The sequence below is a fragment of the Electrophorus electricus genome, chromosome 21 (genome assembly GCF_041902795.1).
Source record: "Electrophorus electricus isolate QZ-2024a chromosome 21, ASM4190279v1, whole genome shotgun sequence".
Classification (NCBI taxonomy): domain Eukaryota; kingdom Metazoa; phylum Chordata; class Actinopteri; order Gymnotiformes; family Gymnotidae; genus Electrophorus; species Electrophorus electricus.
This window is the reverse complement of record NC_137517.1, coordinates 15,388,049-15,405,167: the sequence shown is the minus strand read 5'-3', so window position 1 is coordinate 15,405,167 and position 17,119 is coordinate 15,388,049. Positions and strand designations below refer to the sequence as shown.

At 42.8% G+C, this 17,119-nt stretch overlaps 6 protein-coding genes and 1 pseudogene across 6 annotated transcripts; all 7 read right to left on the bottom strand.

The window, feature by feature from the left end:
• Positions 1–1,214: 1,214 nt before the first annotated feature.
• On the bottom strand, positions 1,215–1,974 carry LOC118240580 (histone H2B). The gene has a single exon (XM_035521477.2). It carries the CDS (start codon positions 1,835–1,837, stop codon positions 1,463–1,465), a length of 375 nt encoding a protein of 124 aa, XP_035377370.1. The 5' UTR covers positions 1,838–1,974; the 3' UTR covers positions 1,215–1,462.
• A 110-nt stretch (positions 1,975–2,084) lies between these two features.
• Positions 2,085–2,848, bottom strand: LOC145652750 (histone H4). Its single transcript, XM_081703915.1, has one exon. The coding sequence runs from the start codon at positions 2,834–2,836 to the stop codon at positions 2,525–2,527; it is 312 nt and encodes a 103-aa protein (XP_081560041.1). The 5' UTR covers positions 2,837–2,848; the 3' UTR covers positions 2,085–2,524.
• Positions 2,849–6,927: 4,079 nt separating this feature from the next.
• LOC145652737 (histone H3) lies at positions 6,928–8,197 on the bottom strand. The gene has a single exon (XM_081703901.1). The coding sequence runs from the start codon at positions 8,096–8,098 to the stop codon at positions 7,688–7,690; it is 411 nt and encodes a 136-aa protein (XP_081560027.1). The 5' UTR covers positions 8,099–8,197; the 3' UTR covers positions 6,928–7,687.
• A 211-nt stretch (positions 8,198–8,408) lies between these two features.
• On the bottom strand, positions 8,409–9,079 carry LOC145652739 (histone H2A-like). Its single transcript, XM_081703903.1, has one exon. It carries the CDS (start codon positions 9,077–9,079, stop codon positions 8,693–8,695), a length of 387 nt encoding a protein of 128 aa, XP_081560029.1. The 3' UTR covers positions 8,409–8,692.
• A 151-nt stretch (positions 9,080–9,230) lies between these two features.
• Positions 9,231–10,586, bottom strand: LOC145643294 (histone H1 pseudogene; annotated as a pseudogene).
• A 1,762-nt stretch (positions 10,587–12,348) lies between these two features.
• LOC145652740 (histone H2B) lies at positions 12,349–13,088 on the bottom strand. Its single transcript, XM_081703905.1, has one exon. It carries the CDS (start codon positions 12,965–12,967, stop codon positions 12,593–12,595), a length of 375 nt encoding a protein of 124 aa, XP_081560031.1. The 5' UTR covers positions 12,968–13,088; the 3' UTR covers positions 12,349–12,592.
• A 77-nt stretch (positions 13,089–13,165) lies between these two features.
• On the bottom strand, positions 13,166–13,978 carry LOC145652741 (histone H4). The gene has a single exon (XM_081703906.1). It carries the CDS (start codon positions 13,964–13,966, stop codon positions 13,655–13,657), a length of 312 nt encoding a protein of 103 aa, XP_081560032.1. The 5' UTR covers positions 13,967–13,978; the 3' UTR covers positions 13,166–13,654.
• Between the last annotated feature and the right edge of the window lie 3,141 nt (positions 13,979–17,119).

Here is a 17,119-nt window from a genome sequence, read left to right as displayed (position 1 = left end):
CTTATTGGGATGGCATCAGGTGCACCTCATCAGGGGAGGAGACCACGTGAGCATCGTCAGGTGTCCGAGCTCAAATCATCGCTGGGGGCCCAAGTTCTAAACCTAAAGTGAATTACCCTGACCTCATCAGAACCCTCATCTGAATAACCCCAAGTTCACTCTAAGCCTAAAGTGCATTACCCTGCCTCATCAGAAACTTCATTTGAAGAACCCCGTTCACTTTAACCCTAAAGTGAATTACCCTGACCTCATCAGAACCCTCATCTGAATAACCCCAAGTTCACTCTAAGCCTAAAGTGCATTACCCTGCCTCATCAGAAACTTCATTTGAATAACCCCGTTCACTTTAACCCTAAGGTGAATTACAATAACTTCATAATCTCTTTCCAAGCTTTACCTTCTTGCAAACCCCAATAACATTTATAGCACCACACTTCTATGGTATGGCACATGTGTAACCTACTCCCAAACAGAATATCACTCAAAGGCCTATCTGGACAGTTTTCTCCTAACTTTATTGCAATAAATGAAGGGATGCAATCCTTAACTTCATAAGAAGCCTAATGACAAGCAGAGACAAAGTGAGTTTTTGTGAGGCCCTGTCATGGGTTTACTGGGTCAGCTCTAAAAAATAATCTATTGTACTGATTTTCTTTCCCCCATATGCTGTGATTCTATGAGTCACAGTTCTGTGGCTCATTAATAGCACTCCCAGAATACACATACCTTGCATGACTTCCACTTCTCTCTCTCTCTGTCTATGGCTTACACATACACATAGATGTGTGCACACACATGCTGGGTCTTCCAAGACTTCTCAGTCTCTTGCATGGGACATTACAGAGGCACCTTGCAAATGACCCGTGGGGCAAAGGGGTCACGTAGGCCTAGACCATTAAGAATAGAATGAATAAACTGTTGTGAAAGTGGTAGGAATTGACTGTAAAGAATAGCTGCCATGTGTATGCAGTACAAGGAGTGGGCAAATGCTAAACATCTGCAGATGACTAGACTTCTACAGCAAACAGGGCAAAACATGTGAAAAGAATATTAACAGCTACTAATGAAAGGTAACAACAGGAAATAATGTAATAATGTGGGCTATGAAGATTACAATAGTTGCCAAGGTGACATGGCATGCTTGTAGGATACATCAGAGCCTAAATATATATACATACACACACAAACAAATAAATAAAACAGACACTTGTGTGTCAGTGTTCAAAGACATTTAATACATTGCAAGCTACATGCAGCCGAATAAAGGGTACGAAAATTGATTAATAAAACGCCCAGAAAAGAGGAAAGAGAAACGAGGCCAAAGCCCACAAGTGCTACTTCGGCTAGAACTCTATATTCTCATTTTACCGTACATGCACTCTCATAATAGAAAATCTCTTTGATGAAAACGTGGGTGGCTCTTAAAAGAGCCTTTGGGTTAGTCAAGACGCACTATGACGCTTTACTTGGAGCTGGTGTACTTGGTGACGGCCTTTGTACCCTCAGATACGGCGTGTTTGGCCAGCTCACCGGGAAGCAGAAGGCGCACGGCGGTCTGGATCTCCCTGGAGGTGATGGTTGAACGCTTGTTGTAGTGAGCGAGACGAGAAGCCTCACCAGCGATGCGCTCGAAGATATCATTCACAAAGGAATTCATGATCCCCATAGCTTTGGAAGAGATACCGGTGTCGGGGTGGACCTGTTTCAGGACTTTGTACACGTAGATAGCATAACTCTCCTTCCTCGACTTTCTGCGCTTCTTGCCTCCTTTACCGGCCGTCTTAGTCACGGCTTTTTTGGATCCCTTCTTCGGCGCGGACTTGGCAGGCTCGGGCATGACGCTCGTTGCTGAGTAAACCACAATAGAATGAAAAACTGCGCCTGAACACCCAATTTATTTAGACTCTGGTATTCTAATTTGAACACACCCTCCCCTCCTCGGTCATGACAAGCTATCATTGGCCAGAAAACAACCCCTCCTCTCACAGGAACCTTCCTATCGTTGCTCCGCCACCCCATAGCGTTCACCTCTTAATCCATTTTTAAATTGACTTTATTGAAACAATTCAATTCAATACACACACACACTCCATCACAAAAGCCTCACAAACAAGATCCACCGGAGGACCCAAACTACCTTCACTCTATACATTAACAATACAATTTACATCTATAAATTAGGTAAACATCATCTATTTATATACCTCCGAAAGAGTGCAAGATGTATTTTTTTCCTCCAATAATCAATCGTTTTCAACCTTTTTAACTCACACGCACACAATCGGTTGTACCAGGTATTGTTTTTAACATTATCGTCTTATTTTGGGCTAGGATTTGGAGCCTACAACATGCAGACGTTTAAAAGCGTGTTACAGCCCTCATCAATATAGAACTAAACGTCTTTTGTGCGCATTCAGGCACTAGACACTTATAGGCGCTCATAGACACACAAAACAACTCTTTAACCGAGTGGATGGGTGGCTCTTAAAAGAGCCGTTGGTTTGATCGTTTTGGAACTCAGCGTTTAACCTCCGAAGCCGTACAGAGTACGTCCCTGGCGTTTCAGAGCATAAACCACGTCCATGGCGGTGACCGTCTTCCGCTTGGCATGCTCGGTGTAGGTGACCGCGTCCCTGATAACGTTCTCCAGGAACACTTTCAGCACACCACGGGTCTCCTCGTAGATCAGACCGGAGATGCGCTTGACGCCGCCACGACGAGCCAGACGGCGGATAGCGGGCTTAGTGATACCCTGGATGTTGTCGCGGAGCACCTTACGGTGACGCTTAGCGCCTCCTTTCCCAAGGCCCTTACCACCCTTTCCTCTTCCAGACATCGCTTAGGCTTCTTTCACCACTCAACGAAAAGCGAAATAATGAAGCGCTTTCACCCAGTGCGCCACTATTATTCTCTTCTAAAGGACCTGGTTGAAGACAAGGAGCACTCGAGGAGGCGGAGCTAAATACCATGCCCCTCCAAACGCCTCCAGCACAACACTTAGCCAGACTGGAATAAAAACTCAATACTATTTGGCAAAACGACAATTCATAGATAGAACATCTAAGAGATCTTAGACAATAACAACGAACAACAACGTAAGGGAAGAAAAAGAACGATAACAAACAAGCAAAGACAACAAAAGATTCCGTGCAGCATAAGCTGGCCTACAATTGTTACAACTGCTACTAATCAAAAGAAGAAGAGTCAGAATGGAAGTAGGTCCTCAGCACTGGTGCTGAAAAGCCCTAAGTTTAAAGACTCTTGCTGGAAAATATAGAAATTATATACACACTCCTAATCCGTGTGTTCATTAGGCCTCTTAGGGTTCCCACCAGCCAAGAACAACATGTAGTTCAGGTTAGAGAATCTGCTGTCTTCTCACTTTCATCTTCCTCTGCAACAGTGGCAGCTTAACTGCTATTTTCACATAACATAACTCCGTCCACGTACCCTCGTCCTTCAAGCATTAATAAAGGACATCACTACGCTTGTAAATCATAGGAAAACACACTTGTATGCCCAAATACAGCATTCAAGGGCCTTCAAAGGCTACATTCCAAAAAAAATGCTCAATAAAATGTTGTAAAAAGTATGACTCAACTGCCGGGTTGGGAATTTTATCATCACTGTCAAGTAGCTTTACTTAAAATGTCAAGCTTGAAACCTGTACTGGAGGGCAGCCTGAACTCAGCACAGGGAAACTACCCTATTATTATTAATATTTTTGTTAACATGATCACCACCACTATTATTGTTATTATTACTACTATTATTATCAACAGTAGGAAAAGGGGGAGGAAGAGGAGGAATAGAAGTATATTTCAAATAAAAAAACAAGAAAACTAAATTGGCTAAATGATGGCGAGTAAAACACACTAATACTGATTGGGATGTTCTGATAGATGGAGCTTCGTTACCATCTTGTGGCCAAACTGTAAAAGCAGCCACAACAAAATGAGAGTTGACTTCTTTCTGTCTTCAAGAGACCTGAAGGGACAGTTTCATTTGGAATCAAGAACTGTTGGCCATTTATTATTAGATTTGTGGAACAGCTTAACGCTTGTGCACCGTGTGTTTATGATCGTCATGCTTTCAACAGTGGTTGCCAAAGTGATTTGAAGGCATGTTCAAAAGTGATAGTTTAGAACCATGTGTCAGTAATATTTCTCAACCCCCTGAATAAATAGTCTAATTGTACATTGTTATTATACTTGTTCTTCCAGTGCTATTGTTACTCTTTGTAGTTCTTTCTTTCATCCCCTTTCTTTCAGGAAATGCAAATGCAGAGCTACATCAAAACAAACAGTAGCGCACAAAAACAAACACACACACACACACACACACACACACTCACTCTCTCACTCTCTCTGACGAAAAATAGACCATTGCAAAATCAAGAAGAAGACAGTTTTGGCTAAGAATATATTGTAAGGGTAGAGAAGGAAATTGTTAATAAAAAGATTTCAGCTGTGTTCTGAAAGAACAAAATAGAAGTGCAGCCATACATTGGCATGCAAAAGTTTGTGCACCCCTGCTCAAAGTATATGTTACTGTGAACAAGTAATCAATTTGAAGATGAAATGATCTCCAAAAGGCATACAGGTAAAGATGAAACACACTTTTCAACATTTTAAGCAACGTCAGTTTATTAGTTTGGTTTTGTACAATTTTAGAGTGAAAAAAGGAGTAGCTAGGAGATTTGAACGCTCAAATAACTTTGACCGCAGTCTCAGACCTTCATTAGCCTGTTATGGTTATGGCTTGTACACAATCATTGTTAAGAAAGGCCAGGTGATGCAAAATTCAAAGCTTTATAAACAGCCAGACTCCTCTAACCTTGTCCCAGAAACCAGCAGCCATGGGTTCTTCCAAACAGCTGCTTAGCAAAATGAAAATGAAAATTGTTGAGGCCCATAAAACAGAAGAAAGCTATAGGATGATAGCAATGAGTTTCAGGTCGCAATTTCCTCAGTTTGAAATGTAATTAAGAAATGGTGGTTAACAGGAATAGTGCCGGTCAAGGTGAGCTCTGGAAGACCAAGAAACATTTCAGAGACGTCTGATTGTAGGATTGTTAGAAAGGGAAATTAGAACCCTTGCTTGACTGCAAAGGACTTTCAGGAAGATTTAGCACACTCTGGTGGTGTGGTACATTGTTCTACTGTTCAGAGACACCTGCACAAACATGACCTTTATGGAAGCATCATAAGAAGAAAACGTCTCCTCCGTCCTTACCACAAAATTCTGCATCAGAAGGTTGCAAAAGAAAATCTAAACATGTATGGTTGGAGAAAAAATGGCACCTCTATAACCATTAAGATGGTGGGGGGGTATCAATCATGTTTTGGGGTAGTATTGCAGCCAATGGCACGGGGAGGTTTTCACGGGTAGAGGGGGAAATGGATTCAATGAACTTCCAGAAAATTCTGGAAGCAAGCATAACACCATTCTGTAAAAATGCTGAGGTTGAAAAGAGGATGGCTTATACAAATGGATAATGATCCTAAACACACCTCAAAATCCATAATAAACTACCTCAAAAGGTGCAAGCTGAAGGTTTAGCCATGGCCCTCACAGTCCCCTGATCTGAACAGCATTGAAATCTATGGATAGACATCAAAAGAACAGTGCATGCAAGACAGCCCAGGAATCTCACAGAAGTGGAAGACTGTTGCAAGGAAGAATGGATGAAAATCCCTCAAACAAGAATCGGAAGACTCTTGGCTGGCTACACAAAGTGCTTACAAGATGAGATGCTTGCCAAAGGAGGTGCTACTTGGTACTAAGCATTTTGGGGAGCAATTCATCTACAACTTGCTTATCTGTTCACAGTAACATACATTTTGACCAGGGGTGCCCAAACCGTTGCATACCACTGTAAATATTGTTGTGTGACATGCTATCTGTTAAGGAGGCCTGGTACATAGTACAGCAAACAAACCAACTATGGGGTTCCAGATGGGTAATTTCAGTAGTTCACAAAAGAAAAAAAAAAGAAAAAAGACCATAATGAGATTATGGAAATAAATGCATGAAAAGCATGCTTTGATCTCACATATTAAGTGCTTGTGGAACATGAATAAAATAAACACATAAAGAAATTAATATAAGTCTCCTCTAACTAACCATGAGTAGGCTTACAGTAGTAAGAAGAATAAGAATAAGAAGAAGAAGAATCATGAAAGGCAAGTCCATTTCTAAAACCATTTTATTTGTCTTCAGAGCATTTTTAGCTATTTGTTAGGGCTCGGTTTTTTATGATGAAAGACAATTATTCTGTTTATTTCAACAGTAGATCCAAAAGCAAAGAAACCTTTATGACAGTGGCTGTCAGCTAAGCCTAGAAATGATTTCTGAGAAGGACATACCCACTCCATATGCTTATTATTATTATTATTGTTGTTGTTTCTCCCAAGAGAAACTGGCTAATTGTTCTTCAATATACTTTTACATTCTGATAGCGTTCTGATTAAAAAGAGGTGCCCTTAATGATTGAATATCATGGAAGTTTTCCATTTTTGGCCACAAGATGGCAGCAGAGGATCATTTATATTATTACCTCCCATGGCACTTGATCTTCTAGACGGTTTTATTTGTATTTTTAGTCACGTTTTAGCTTTAAAAATATATAAATTGAAATGGAAAATGTGGAGTTCCATCAGAAACGTGGCACTTGTAGAATAATAATAAATAATAAGTTTAATTTATATAGAACCTTTCACAGACTCAAGGTTGCTTTACTATGCCAAAGATGCAGAAACAAATACATTAAAACAATCAACACATTAATTAACAAATACGAATAAGAAGACAAGTTATGAGATGTTGAGAAAAGAGGTACGTTTTAAGTATAGCGTAAAAAAAGTCATAGAAATGTACAGAAAGTAGTTTAAACGCGTTATATTGAAAGGAAACGGTAGTCGTGAATATTTTGGCCAAAACAGTTATATATTTTTATAGATTTTACAATCAAGAGTTCAACAACAGAATACTAGTCCTCTTACATTTTTGAACCATTACCCCTATCAATAAGGTATATAAACAACAACAATAAAGAAGAGTAAAATAATAGATAAAACATGAACGTGAAATAAATCAAATAAAAACATGAACATAATTTTATAATGCATTATTGTGGAATTAACAATGAATGCCACTTTACATTAAATATATGAAATTTAAATTGTACCTCTGAATGGAACCATTTAATACCATCAAACCTAATATTTTAATTTCATTTTTTTATTTCTACATCTATTGGTACAGGTTGCCCATCTCCTATCCATACCCCATCACTTTCATTTAATTTCGCTCCAGCCACAACTTCACATTTCAAAGCGCCTCTTAACTGATACAATAATTTAATATTGACAAACCTCCCTGGAAAACCAAAATGTTGCAAAGTGCACCATAAGTAGTCTCTAGAAATCTAATCGAAGGCCTTTTTCTTGCCCAGTCCTACTATATAAAAATCCCTCCGTTGCCATACTTTCTCAGCTATGTAATTAACCACTCCTAAACCAACTTTAGATTGCGTAACCTAGAAACACATGTCAGATACACGTTATAACAACGACGCATCAGTTTCAAGCGTTGCTAAGGCCACTTGCTCATTTTGCAGCGAAACGATTAGGTGGCTCTTAAAAGAGCCTTTGGGTAGTTTGGGACATGACGCCGAGCGATCAGTTTAAGCACGCTCTCCGCGAATGCGGCGGGCCAACTGGATGTCCTTGGGCATGATGGTGACTCTCTTGGCGTGGATTGCGCACAAGTTAGTATCCTCGAACAGGCCCACCAGGTATGCCTCGCTAGCCTCCTGCAAGGCCATAACGGCAGAGCTCTGGAAACGGAGATCGGTCTTGAAATCCTGAGCAATTTCTCTCACCAGGCGCTGGAAGGGCAGCTTGCGGATCAGCAACTCGGTAGACTTCTGATAACGACGAATCTCCCTCAGAGCTACGGTACCAGGCCTGTAACGATGAGGCTTCTTCACGCCGCCGGTGGCTGGGGCGCTCTTGCGGGCAGCCTTGGTGGCAAGCTGCTTTCTCGGGGCTTTACCACCGGTGGACTTACGGGCGGTCTGCTTCGTTCTTGCCATAGCGACGGAACTCTACCCTTAACTGACAAAGAAAGAGAATAAGAAGCAACTCAGACGGGATCCTTTTTAAGCCATAACGCCGACCTGCGCTCATTGGGCGTCTTCAGTAAGCCTGCCATCCATTGGACAAACAAGGCTACGTCACATCAAGACAATTGGCCCGTGTTCCACTACGCGCGCATTTCAAAAAGCAAGACGATACGCCTACTTCTGAGGCGGGCTCACGGCAACACATTTCTAGCCGTACTTTTTATTTGCCTCCAGTGTACATTCCTGAACGTAGTCCCTGTTACGTTTTTGCATGTTTATAGCACCAACAGCATCGCGCGCATATACATATAGCTACTACTCTTACAAATACGTACATAGATGTACGTACTTGCTTTCATCAGATGCTATTGGGCGCATAAAAAGGGGGAAGGTGTACGTGCGCTTCGACGTGATACGGTAGTGGACAGCGGTGCCCATTAATCATTTGGTAGTCTCGAGAAAAATGCAAGGTAGAACAGATAGGAACAGTTGCACTTCATCAGTCAATGTGGGTGGCTCTTAAAAGAGCCTTTGGGATCTGCAGACAACGCAGCAGAGATGAATTTACTTGGTCTTGACCGTCTTCTCGGTTTTCTTGGGCAGCAGAACAGCCTGAATGTTGGGCAGCACGCCACCTTGAGCAATAGTCACACCTCCCAACAGCTTGTTCAACTCCTCGTCGTTACGCACGGCGAGCTGCAGATGACGAGGAATGATACGGGTCTTCTTGTTGTCACGGGCGGCGTTGCCTGCCAACTCGAGAATCTCAGCAGTCAGATACTCCAGCACAGCAGCCAAATAGACCGGAGCACCGGCACCAACGCGCTCGGCATAATTACCTTTGCGCAGAAGCCTGTGCACACGGCCCACAGGGAACTGCAAGCCAGCGCGAGAGGAGCGAGTCTTGGCCTTAGCCCTGGCCTTACCGCCGGTCTTCCCTCTTCCACTCATTATAAATACAACTGCGTCTTGTGAGCAAAGCTGAAATAATCACCGTTCACCTAACAACGCTTCAGATATAGCAAAGTCAACTCCTCTCCTATTGGCTAAGGAGGACAGGACGAATAACCAATCGCGAAGCACTCGTTCACTTCCAAAGCCGGCCTCCCTTTCCACTTTTCAATTGACTTTATTAAGAAAATTCAATACAAACACTCCATCACAAAAACCTCACAAACAATATCCACCGGAGGACCCAGACTACCTTCACTCTATACATTAACAATACAATTTACATCTGTAAATTAGCTATACATCATCCATTTCTATGTCCAAAAAACCCAGGGAAATGTCTTTTTTCCTCTATCAATCGTCTTCAACCCTTTTAACTCACACACGATCTGTTTAAAGTTTCTGCAGGTACTATACATTGCTCAATAATCATCTTACATCGCGTTTTCCAAATCTTCGAATTTATCACACAATCAATCAATCATCAACAAAAGTCCTTCACATTCTCAGTCAAATTCTCATTAAAAACACTCCATACATAATACTTTTTTCCTGTTGCCACCCCATTTAAACCCAATACCTTCCCTTTTCTCCCAAATTTCAGTAGTCCTCAGTCATACTGTATGGATGAAATCGCACGTTAAAATAAACTCCAATTACACACCTGGCCGTATTTGTTCGCTCGTAATCATTTCGAGAGTTTAAAGAAAACCGCTCTTTGGAAGAGAAAAGTGGGTGGCTCTTAAAAGAGCCTTTTGGGGATACCAAGACATGAAAACATGCACGTTTACTTCTTCTTGGGGGCAGCTTTTTTCGCCTTTGCAGCCTTTGGCTTGGCAGTCTTGGGCTTGACAGTCTTTGCCTTCTTGGGGCTCTTGGCTGCCTTCTTCGGGGTGGCCGGCTTCTTTGCTTTCTTAGGGCTCTTGGTGGCTTTCGCGGCGGCAGCAGGTTTCTTCGCCTTCTTGGGAGACTTCTTTGCAGCGGCGGCGGCGGCGGGCTTCTTTGCCGCTACCTTCTTGGGCTTTTTAGCCGCGGCAGGTTTCTTGGCGGGCGCTTTTTTCGCCTTAGGCGCGGCTTTCTTAGCGGGCGTCTTCTTGGCTTCAGCTTGCTTCTTGTTGATCTTAAAAGATCCAGAGGCACCGGTACCTTTGGTCTGCACCAGAGTTCCCTTTGTCACCAAGCTTTTGATAGCAAGCTTGACGCGAGTGTTGTTCTTCTCCACGTCGTAACCGCCCGCAGCCAGAGCTTTCTTCAGAGCGGCGAGAGAGACGCCGCTCCGTTCTTTGGAAGCAGAAACAGCTTTGACGATAAGCTCACCGACGCTGGGTCCCGCTTTCTTGGGCCTCGCAGCAGCTTTCTTCTTGGGCGCTTTGGCCGGCGCAGCGGCGGCGGGGGCTGGAGCTACTTCTGCCATCGTCGTGTTAACTACGAGAAATAGACGCGCGCAAACAGCACACTATGTCGAACACACGGCTCTGTTGAGTTGATCCTCCCTGCTAGCGAGGGGCCGGCCTTAAATGCCGCATGAGGACGGTGTAGACTCAACCCGCCCAGCCCTCGGCGTCTGTGCTTCCGTGAGCTGCTCGCGCTTGTGTTTTCTCATGACAAATCCGGCTCTAAATATACACGCTAAAGCAATTTGTAAGGCGTCAAACAACGCGTTTGGAAAGAAAGGGCTCTGTGGTTCATTTGCGTGCCAGAAAAGCCAGTGCAGCCCCATCTCGTTTTGCACAGCTCCCTCAAAAAGGCACTGCGCGACTGCCGCTCCAAATAAGACATGGTCCATTTCTACTGCTGTGGGACCTGAAAATGTGAGAAATGAAGGCATACGTCTAGCAAGTTCCCACGTGCGCGTTGAAGGAGAGCCTGAGCAAAGGTATGGACGTGTTACGAGTGTGGCAGTGGTGTGTGCACTAGTTGAAAAAAGCCTTATGTAGGTATCAGTAAAACACAGGTGTGGGATGCAGGAGAGTGTGGTTATGTGAGAGAGTTCCTCGCACAGCCAAGTGTCTTTGTCAAATCATCCCAGTCTTAGTCAAAAGAAGCCCCCAAAACTGATACTCTCACTCGGGATGGTGCTCCTCAGCAGGTGGACATCCTCTTATTGGGATGGCATCAGGTGCACCTCATCAGGGGAGGAGACCACGTGAGCATCGTCAGGTGTCCGAGCTCAAATCATCGCTGGGGGCCCAAGTTCTAAACCTAAAGTGAATTACCCTGACCTCATCAGAACCCTCATCTGAATAACCCCAAGTTCACTCTAAGCCTAAAGTGCATTACCCTGCCTCATCAGAAACTTCATTTGAAGAACCCCGTTCACTTTAACCCTAAAGTGAATTACCCTGACCTCATCAGAACCCTCATCTGAATAACCCCAAGTTCACTCTAAGCCTAAAGTGCATTACCCTGCCTCATCAGAAACTTCATTTGAATAACCCCGTTCACTTTAACCCTAAGGTGAATTACAATAACTTCATAATCTCTTTCCAAGCTTTACCTTCTTGCAAACCCCAATAACATTTATAGCACCACACTTCTATGGTATGGCACATGTGTAACCTACTCCCAAACAGAATATCACTCAAAGGCCTATCTGGACAGTTTTCTCCTAACTTTATTGCAATAAATGAAGGGATGCAATCCTTAACTTCATAAGAAGCCTAATGACAAGCAGAGACAAAGTGAGTTTTTGTGAGGCCCTGTCATGGGTTTACTGGGTCAGCTCTAAAAAATAATCTATTGTACTGATTTTCTTTCCCCCATATGCTGTGATTCTATGAGTCACAGTTCTGTGGCTCATTAATAGCACTCCCAGAATACACATACCTTGCATGACTTCCACTTCTCTCTCTCTCTCTCTCTCTCTCTCTATGGCTTACACATACATGTGCGCAAACACATGCCGAGTCTTCCAAGACTTCTCAGTTTCTTGCATGGGACATTACAGAGGCACCTTGCAAATGACCTGTGGGGCAAAGGGGTCACGTAGGCCTAGACCATTAAGAATAGAATGAATAAACTGTTGTGAAAGTGGTAGGAATTGACTGTAAAGAATAGCTGCCATGTGTATGCAGTACAAGGAGTGGGCAAATGCTAAACATCTACAGGTGACTAGACTTCTTCTACAGCAAACAGGGAAAAACATGTGAAAAGAATATTATGGCATGGCATGCTTGTAGGATACAACAGAGCATATATATATATATATATATATATCACACACACACACACACACACATACACAAACAAATAAATAAAACACTGATCACTGACAAGTGTCTAACACATTTAATATATTGCAAGCTACATGCAGCCGAATAAAGGCTATGAAAATGGATTAATAAAACACGCAGAAAATGGGAAGAGAAACGAGGCCAAAGCACACAAGCACTTCAGCTAGAACTCTATTCTCATTTTACCATACATGCACTCTCATGATAGAAAATCTCTTTGATGAAAACGTGGGTGGCTCTTAAAAGAGCCTTTGGGTTAGTCAAGTCGCACTAAGACGCTTTACTTGGAGCTGGTGTACTTGGTGACGGCCTTTGTACCCTCAGATACGGCGTGCTTGGCCAGCTCACCAGGAAGCAGAAGGCGCACGGCGGTCTGGATCTCCCTGGAGGTGATGGTTGAACGCTTGTTGTAGTGAGCGAGACGAGAAGCCTCACCAGCGATGCGCTCGAAGATATCATTCACAAAGGAATTCATGATCCCCATAGCCTTGGAAGAGATACCGGTGTCGGGGTGGACCTGTTTCAGGACTTTGTACACGTAGATAGCATAACTCTCCTTCCTCGACTTTCTGCGCTTCTTGCCTCCTTTACCGGCCGTCTTAGTCACGGCTTTTTTGGATCCCTTCTTCGGCGCGGACTTGGCAGGCTCGGGCATGACGCTCGTTGCTGAGTAAACCACAACAGAATAAAAAACGGCGCCTGAACACCCAGTTTATTTAGACTCTGGTATTCTAATTTGAACACACCCTCCCCTCCTCGGTCATGACAAGCCATCATTGGCCAGAAAACAACCCCTCCTCTCACAGGAACCACCCTATCGTTGCTCCGCCACCCCATAGCGTTCACCTCTTAATCCATTTTTAAATTGACTTTATTGAAACAATTCAATTCAATACACACACACACACTCCTTCACAAAAGCCTCACAAACAAGATCCACCGGAGGACCCAGACTACCTTCACTCTATACATTAACAATACAATTTACATCTGTAAATTAGGTAAACATCATCCATTTATATACCTCCAAGAGTCCAAAATGTATTTTTTTCCTCCAATAATCAATCGTTTTCAACCTTTTTAACTCACACGCACACAATCGGTTGTACCAGGTATTGTTTTTAACATTATCGTCTTATTTTGGGCTAGGATTTGGAGCCTACAACATGCAGACGTTTAAAAGCGTGTTACAGCCCTCATCAATATAGAACTAAACGTCTTTTGTGCGCATTCAGGCACTAGACACTTATAGGCGCTCATAGACACACAAAACAACTCTTTAACCGAGTGGATGGGTGGCTCTTAAAAGAGCCGTTGGTTTGATCGTTTTGGAACTCAGCGTTTAACCTCCGAAGCCGTACAGAGTACGTCCCTGGCGTTTCAGAGCATAAACCACGTCCATGGCGGTGACCGTCTTCCGCTTGGCATGCTCGGTGTAGGTGACCGCGTCCCTGATAACGTTCTCCAGGAACACTTTCAGCACACCACGGGTCTCCTCGTAGATCAGACCGGAGATGCGCTTGACGCCGCCACGACGAGCCAGACGGCGGATAGCGGGCTTAGTGATACCCTGGATGTTGTCGCGGAGCACCTTACGGTGACGCTTAGCGCCTCCTTTCCCAAGGCCCTTACCACCCTTTCCTCTTCCAGACATCGCTTAGGCTTCTTTCACCACTCAACGAAAAGCGAAATAATGAAGCGCTTTCACCCAGTGCGCCACTATTATTCTCTTCTAAAGGACCTGGTTGAAGACAAGGAGCACTCGAGGAGGCGGAGCTAAATACCATGCCCCTCCAAACGCCTCCAGCACAACACTTAGCCAGACTGGAATAAAAACTCAATACTATTTGGCAAAACGACAATTCATAGATAGAACATCTAAGAGATCTTAGACAATAACAACGAACAACAACGTAAGGGAAGAAAAAGAACGATAACAAACAAGCAAAGACAACAAAAGATTCCGTGCAGCATAAGCTGGCCTACAATTGTTACAACTGCTACTAATCAAAAGAAGAAGAGTCAGAATGGAAGTAGGTCCTCAGCACTGGTGCTGAAAAGCCCTAAGTTTAAAGACTCTTGCTGGAAAATATAGAAATTATATACACACTCCTAATCCGTGTGTTCATTAGGCCTCTTAGGGTTCCCACCAGCCAAGAACAACATGTAGTTCAGGTTAGAGAATCTGCTGTCTTCTCACTTTCATCTTCCTCTGCAACAGTGGCAGCTTAACTGCTATTTTCACATAACATAACTCCGTCCACGTACCCTCGTCCTTCAAGCATTAATAAAGGACATCACTACGCTTGTAAATCATAGGAAAACACACTTGTATGCCCAAATACAGCATTCAAGGGCCTTCAAAGGCTACATTCCAAAAAAAATGCTCAATAAAATGTTGTAAAAAGTATGACTCAACTGCCGGGTTGGGAATTTTATCATCACTGTCAAGTAGCTTTACTTAAAATGTCAAGCTTGAAACCTGTACTGGAGGGCAGCCTGAACTCAGCACAGGGAAACTACCCTATTATTATTAATATTTTTGTTAACATGATCACCACCACTATTATTGTTATTATTACTACTATTATTATCAACAGTAGGAAAAGGGGGAGGAAGAGGAGGAATAGAAGTATATTTCAAATAAAAAAACAAGAAAACTAAATTGGCTAAATGATGGCGAGTAAAACACACTAATACTGATTGGGATGTTCTGATAGATGGAGCTTCGTTACCATCTTGTGGCCAAACTGTAAAAGCAGCCACAACAAAATGAGAGTTGACTTCTTTCTGTCTTCAAGAGACCTGAAGGGACAGTTTCATTTGGAATCAAGAACTGTTGGCCATTTATTATTAGATTTGTGGAACAGCTTAACGCTTGTGCACCGTGTGTTTATGATCGTCATGCTTTCAACAGTGGTTGCCAAAGTGATTTGAAGGCATGTTCAAAAGTGATAGTTTAGAACCATGTGTCAGTAATATTTCTCAACCCCCTGAATAAATAGTCTAATTGTACATTGTTATTATACTTGTTCTTCCAGTGCTATTGTTACTCTTTGTAGTTCTTTCTTTCATCCCCTTTCTTTCAGGAAATGCAAATGCAGAGCTACATCAAAACAAACAGTAGCGCACAAAAACAAACACACACACACACACACACACACACACTCACTCTCTCACTCTCTCTGACGAAAAATAGACCATTGCAAAATCAAGAAGAAGACAGTTTTGGCTAAGAATATATTGTAAGGGTAGAGAAGGAAATTGTTAATAAAAAGATTTCAGCTGTGTTCTGAAAGAACAAAATAGAAGTGCAGCCATACATTGGCATGCAAAAGTTTGTGCACCCCTGCTCAAAGTATATGTTACTGTGAACAAGTAATCAATTTGAAGATGAAATGATCTCCAAAAGGCATACAGGTAAAGATGAAACACACTTTTCAACATTTTAAGCAACGTCAGTTTATTAGTTTGGTTTTGTACAATTTTAGAGTGAAAAAAGGAGTAGCTAGGAGATTTGAACGCTCAAATAACTTTGACCGCAGTCTCAGACCTTCATTAGCCTGTTATGGTTATGGCTTGTACACAATCATTGTTAAGAAAGGCCAGGTGATGCAAAATTCAAAGCTTTATAAACAGCCAGACTCCTCTAACCTTGTCCCAGAAACCAGCAGCCATGGGTTCTTCTAAACAGCTGCTTAGCAAAATGAAAATGAAAATTGTTGAGGCCCATAAAACAGAAGAAAGCTATAGGATGATAGCAATGAGTTTCAGGTCGCAATTTCCTCAGTTTGAAATGTAATTAAGAAATGGTGGTTAACAGGAATAGTGCCGGTCAAGGTGAGCTCTGGAAGACCAAGAAACATTTCAGAGACGTCTGATTGTAGGATTGTTAGAAAGGGAAATTAGAACCCTTGCTTGACTGCAAAGGACTTTCAGGAAGATTTAGCACACTCTGGTGGTGTGGTACATTGTTCTACTGTTCAGAGACACCTGCACAAACATGACCTTTATGGAAGCATCATAAGAAGAAAACGTCTCCTCCGTCCTTACCACAAAATTCTGCATCAGAAGGTTGCAAAAGAAAATCTAAACATGTATGGTTGGAGAAAAAATGGCACCTCTATAACCATTAAGATGGTGGGGGGGTATCAATCATGTTTTGGGGTAGTATTGCAGCCAATGGCACGGGGAGGTTTTCACGGGTAGAGGGGGAAATGGATTCAATGAACTTCCAGAAAATTCTGGAAGCAAGCATAACACCATTCTGTAAAAATGCTGAGGTTGAAAAGAGGATGGCTTATACAAATGGATAATGATCCTAAACACACCTCAAAATCCATAATAAACTACCTCAAAAGGTGCAAGCTGAAGGTTTAGCCATGGCCCTCACAGTCCCCTGATCTGAACAGCATTGAAATCTATGGATAGACATCAAAAGAACAGTGCATGCAAGACAGCCCAGGAATCTCACAGAAGTGGAAGACTGTTGCAAGGAAGAATGGATGAAAATCCCTCAAACAAGAATCGGAAGACTCTTGGCTGGCTACACAAAGTGCTTACAAGATGAGATGCTTGCCAAAGGAGGTGCTACTTGGTACTAAGCATTTTGGGGAGCAATTCATCTACAACTTGCTTATCTGTTCACAGTAACATACATTTTGACCAGGGGTGCCCAAACCGTTGCATACCACTGTAAATATTGTTGTGTGACATGCTATCTGTTAAGGAGGCCTGGTACATAGTACAGCAAACAAACCAACTATGGGGTTCCAGATGGGTAATTTCAGTAGTTCACAAAAGAAAA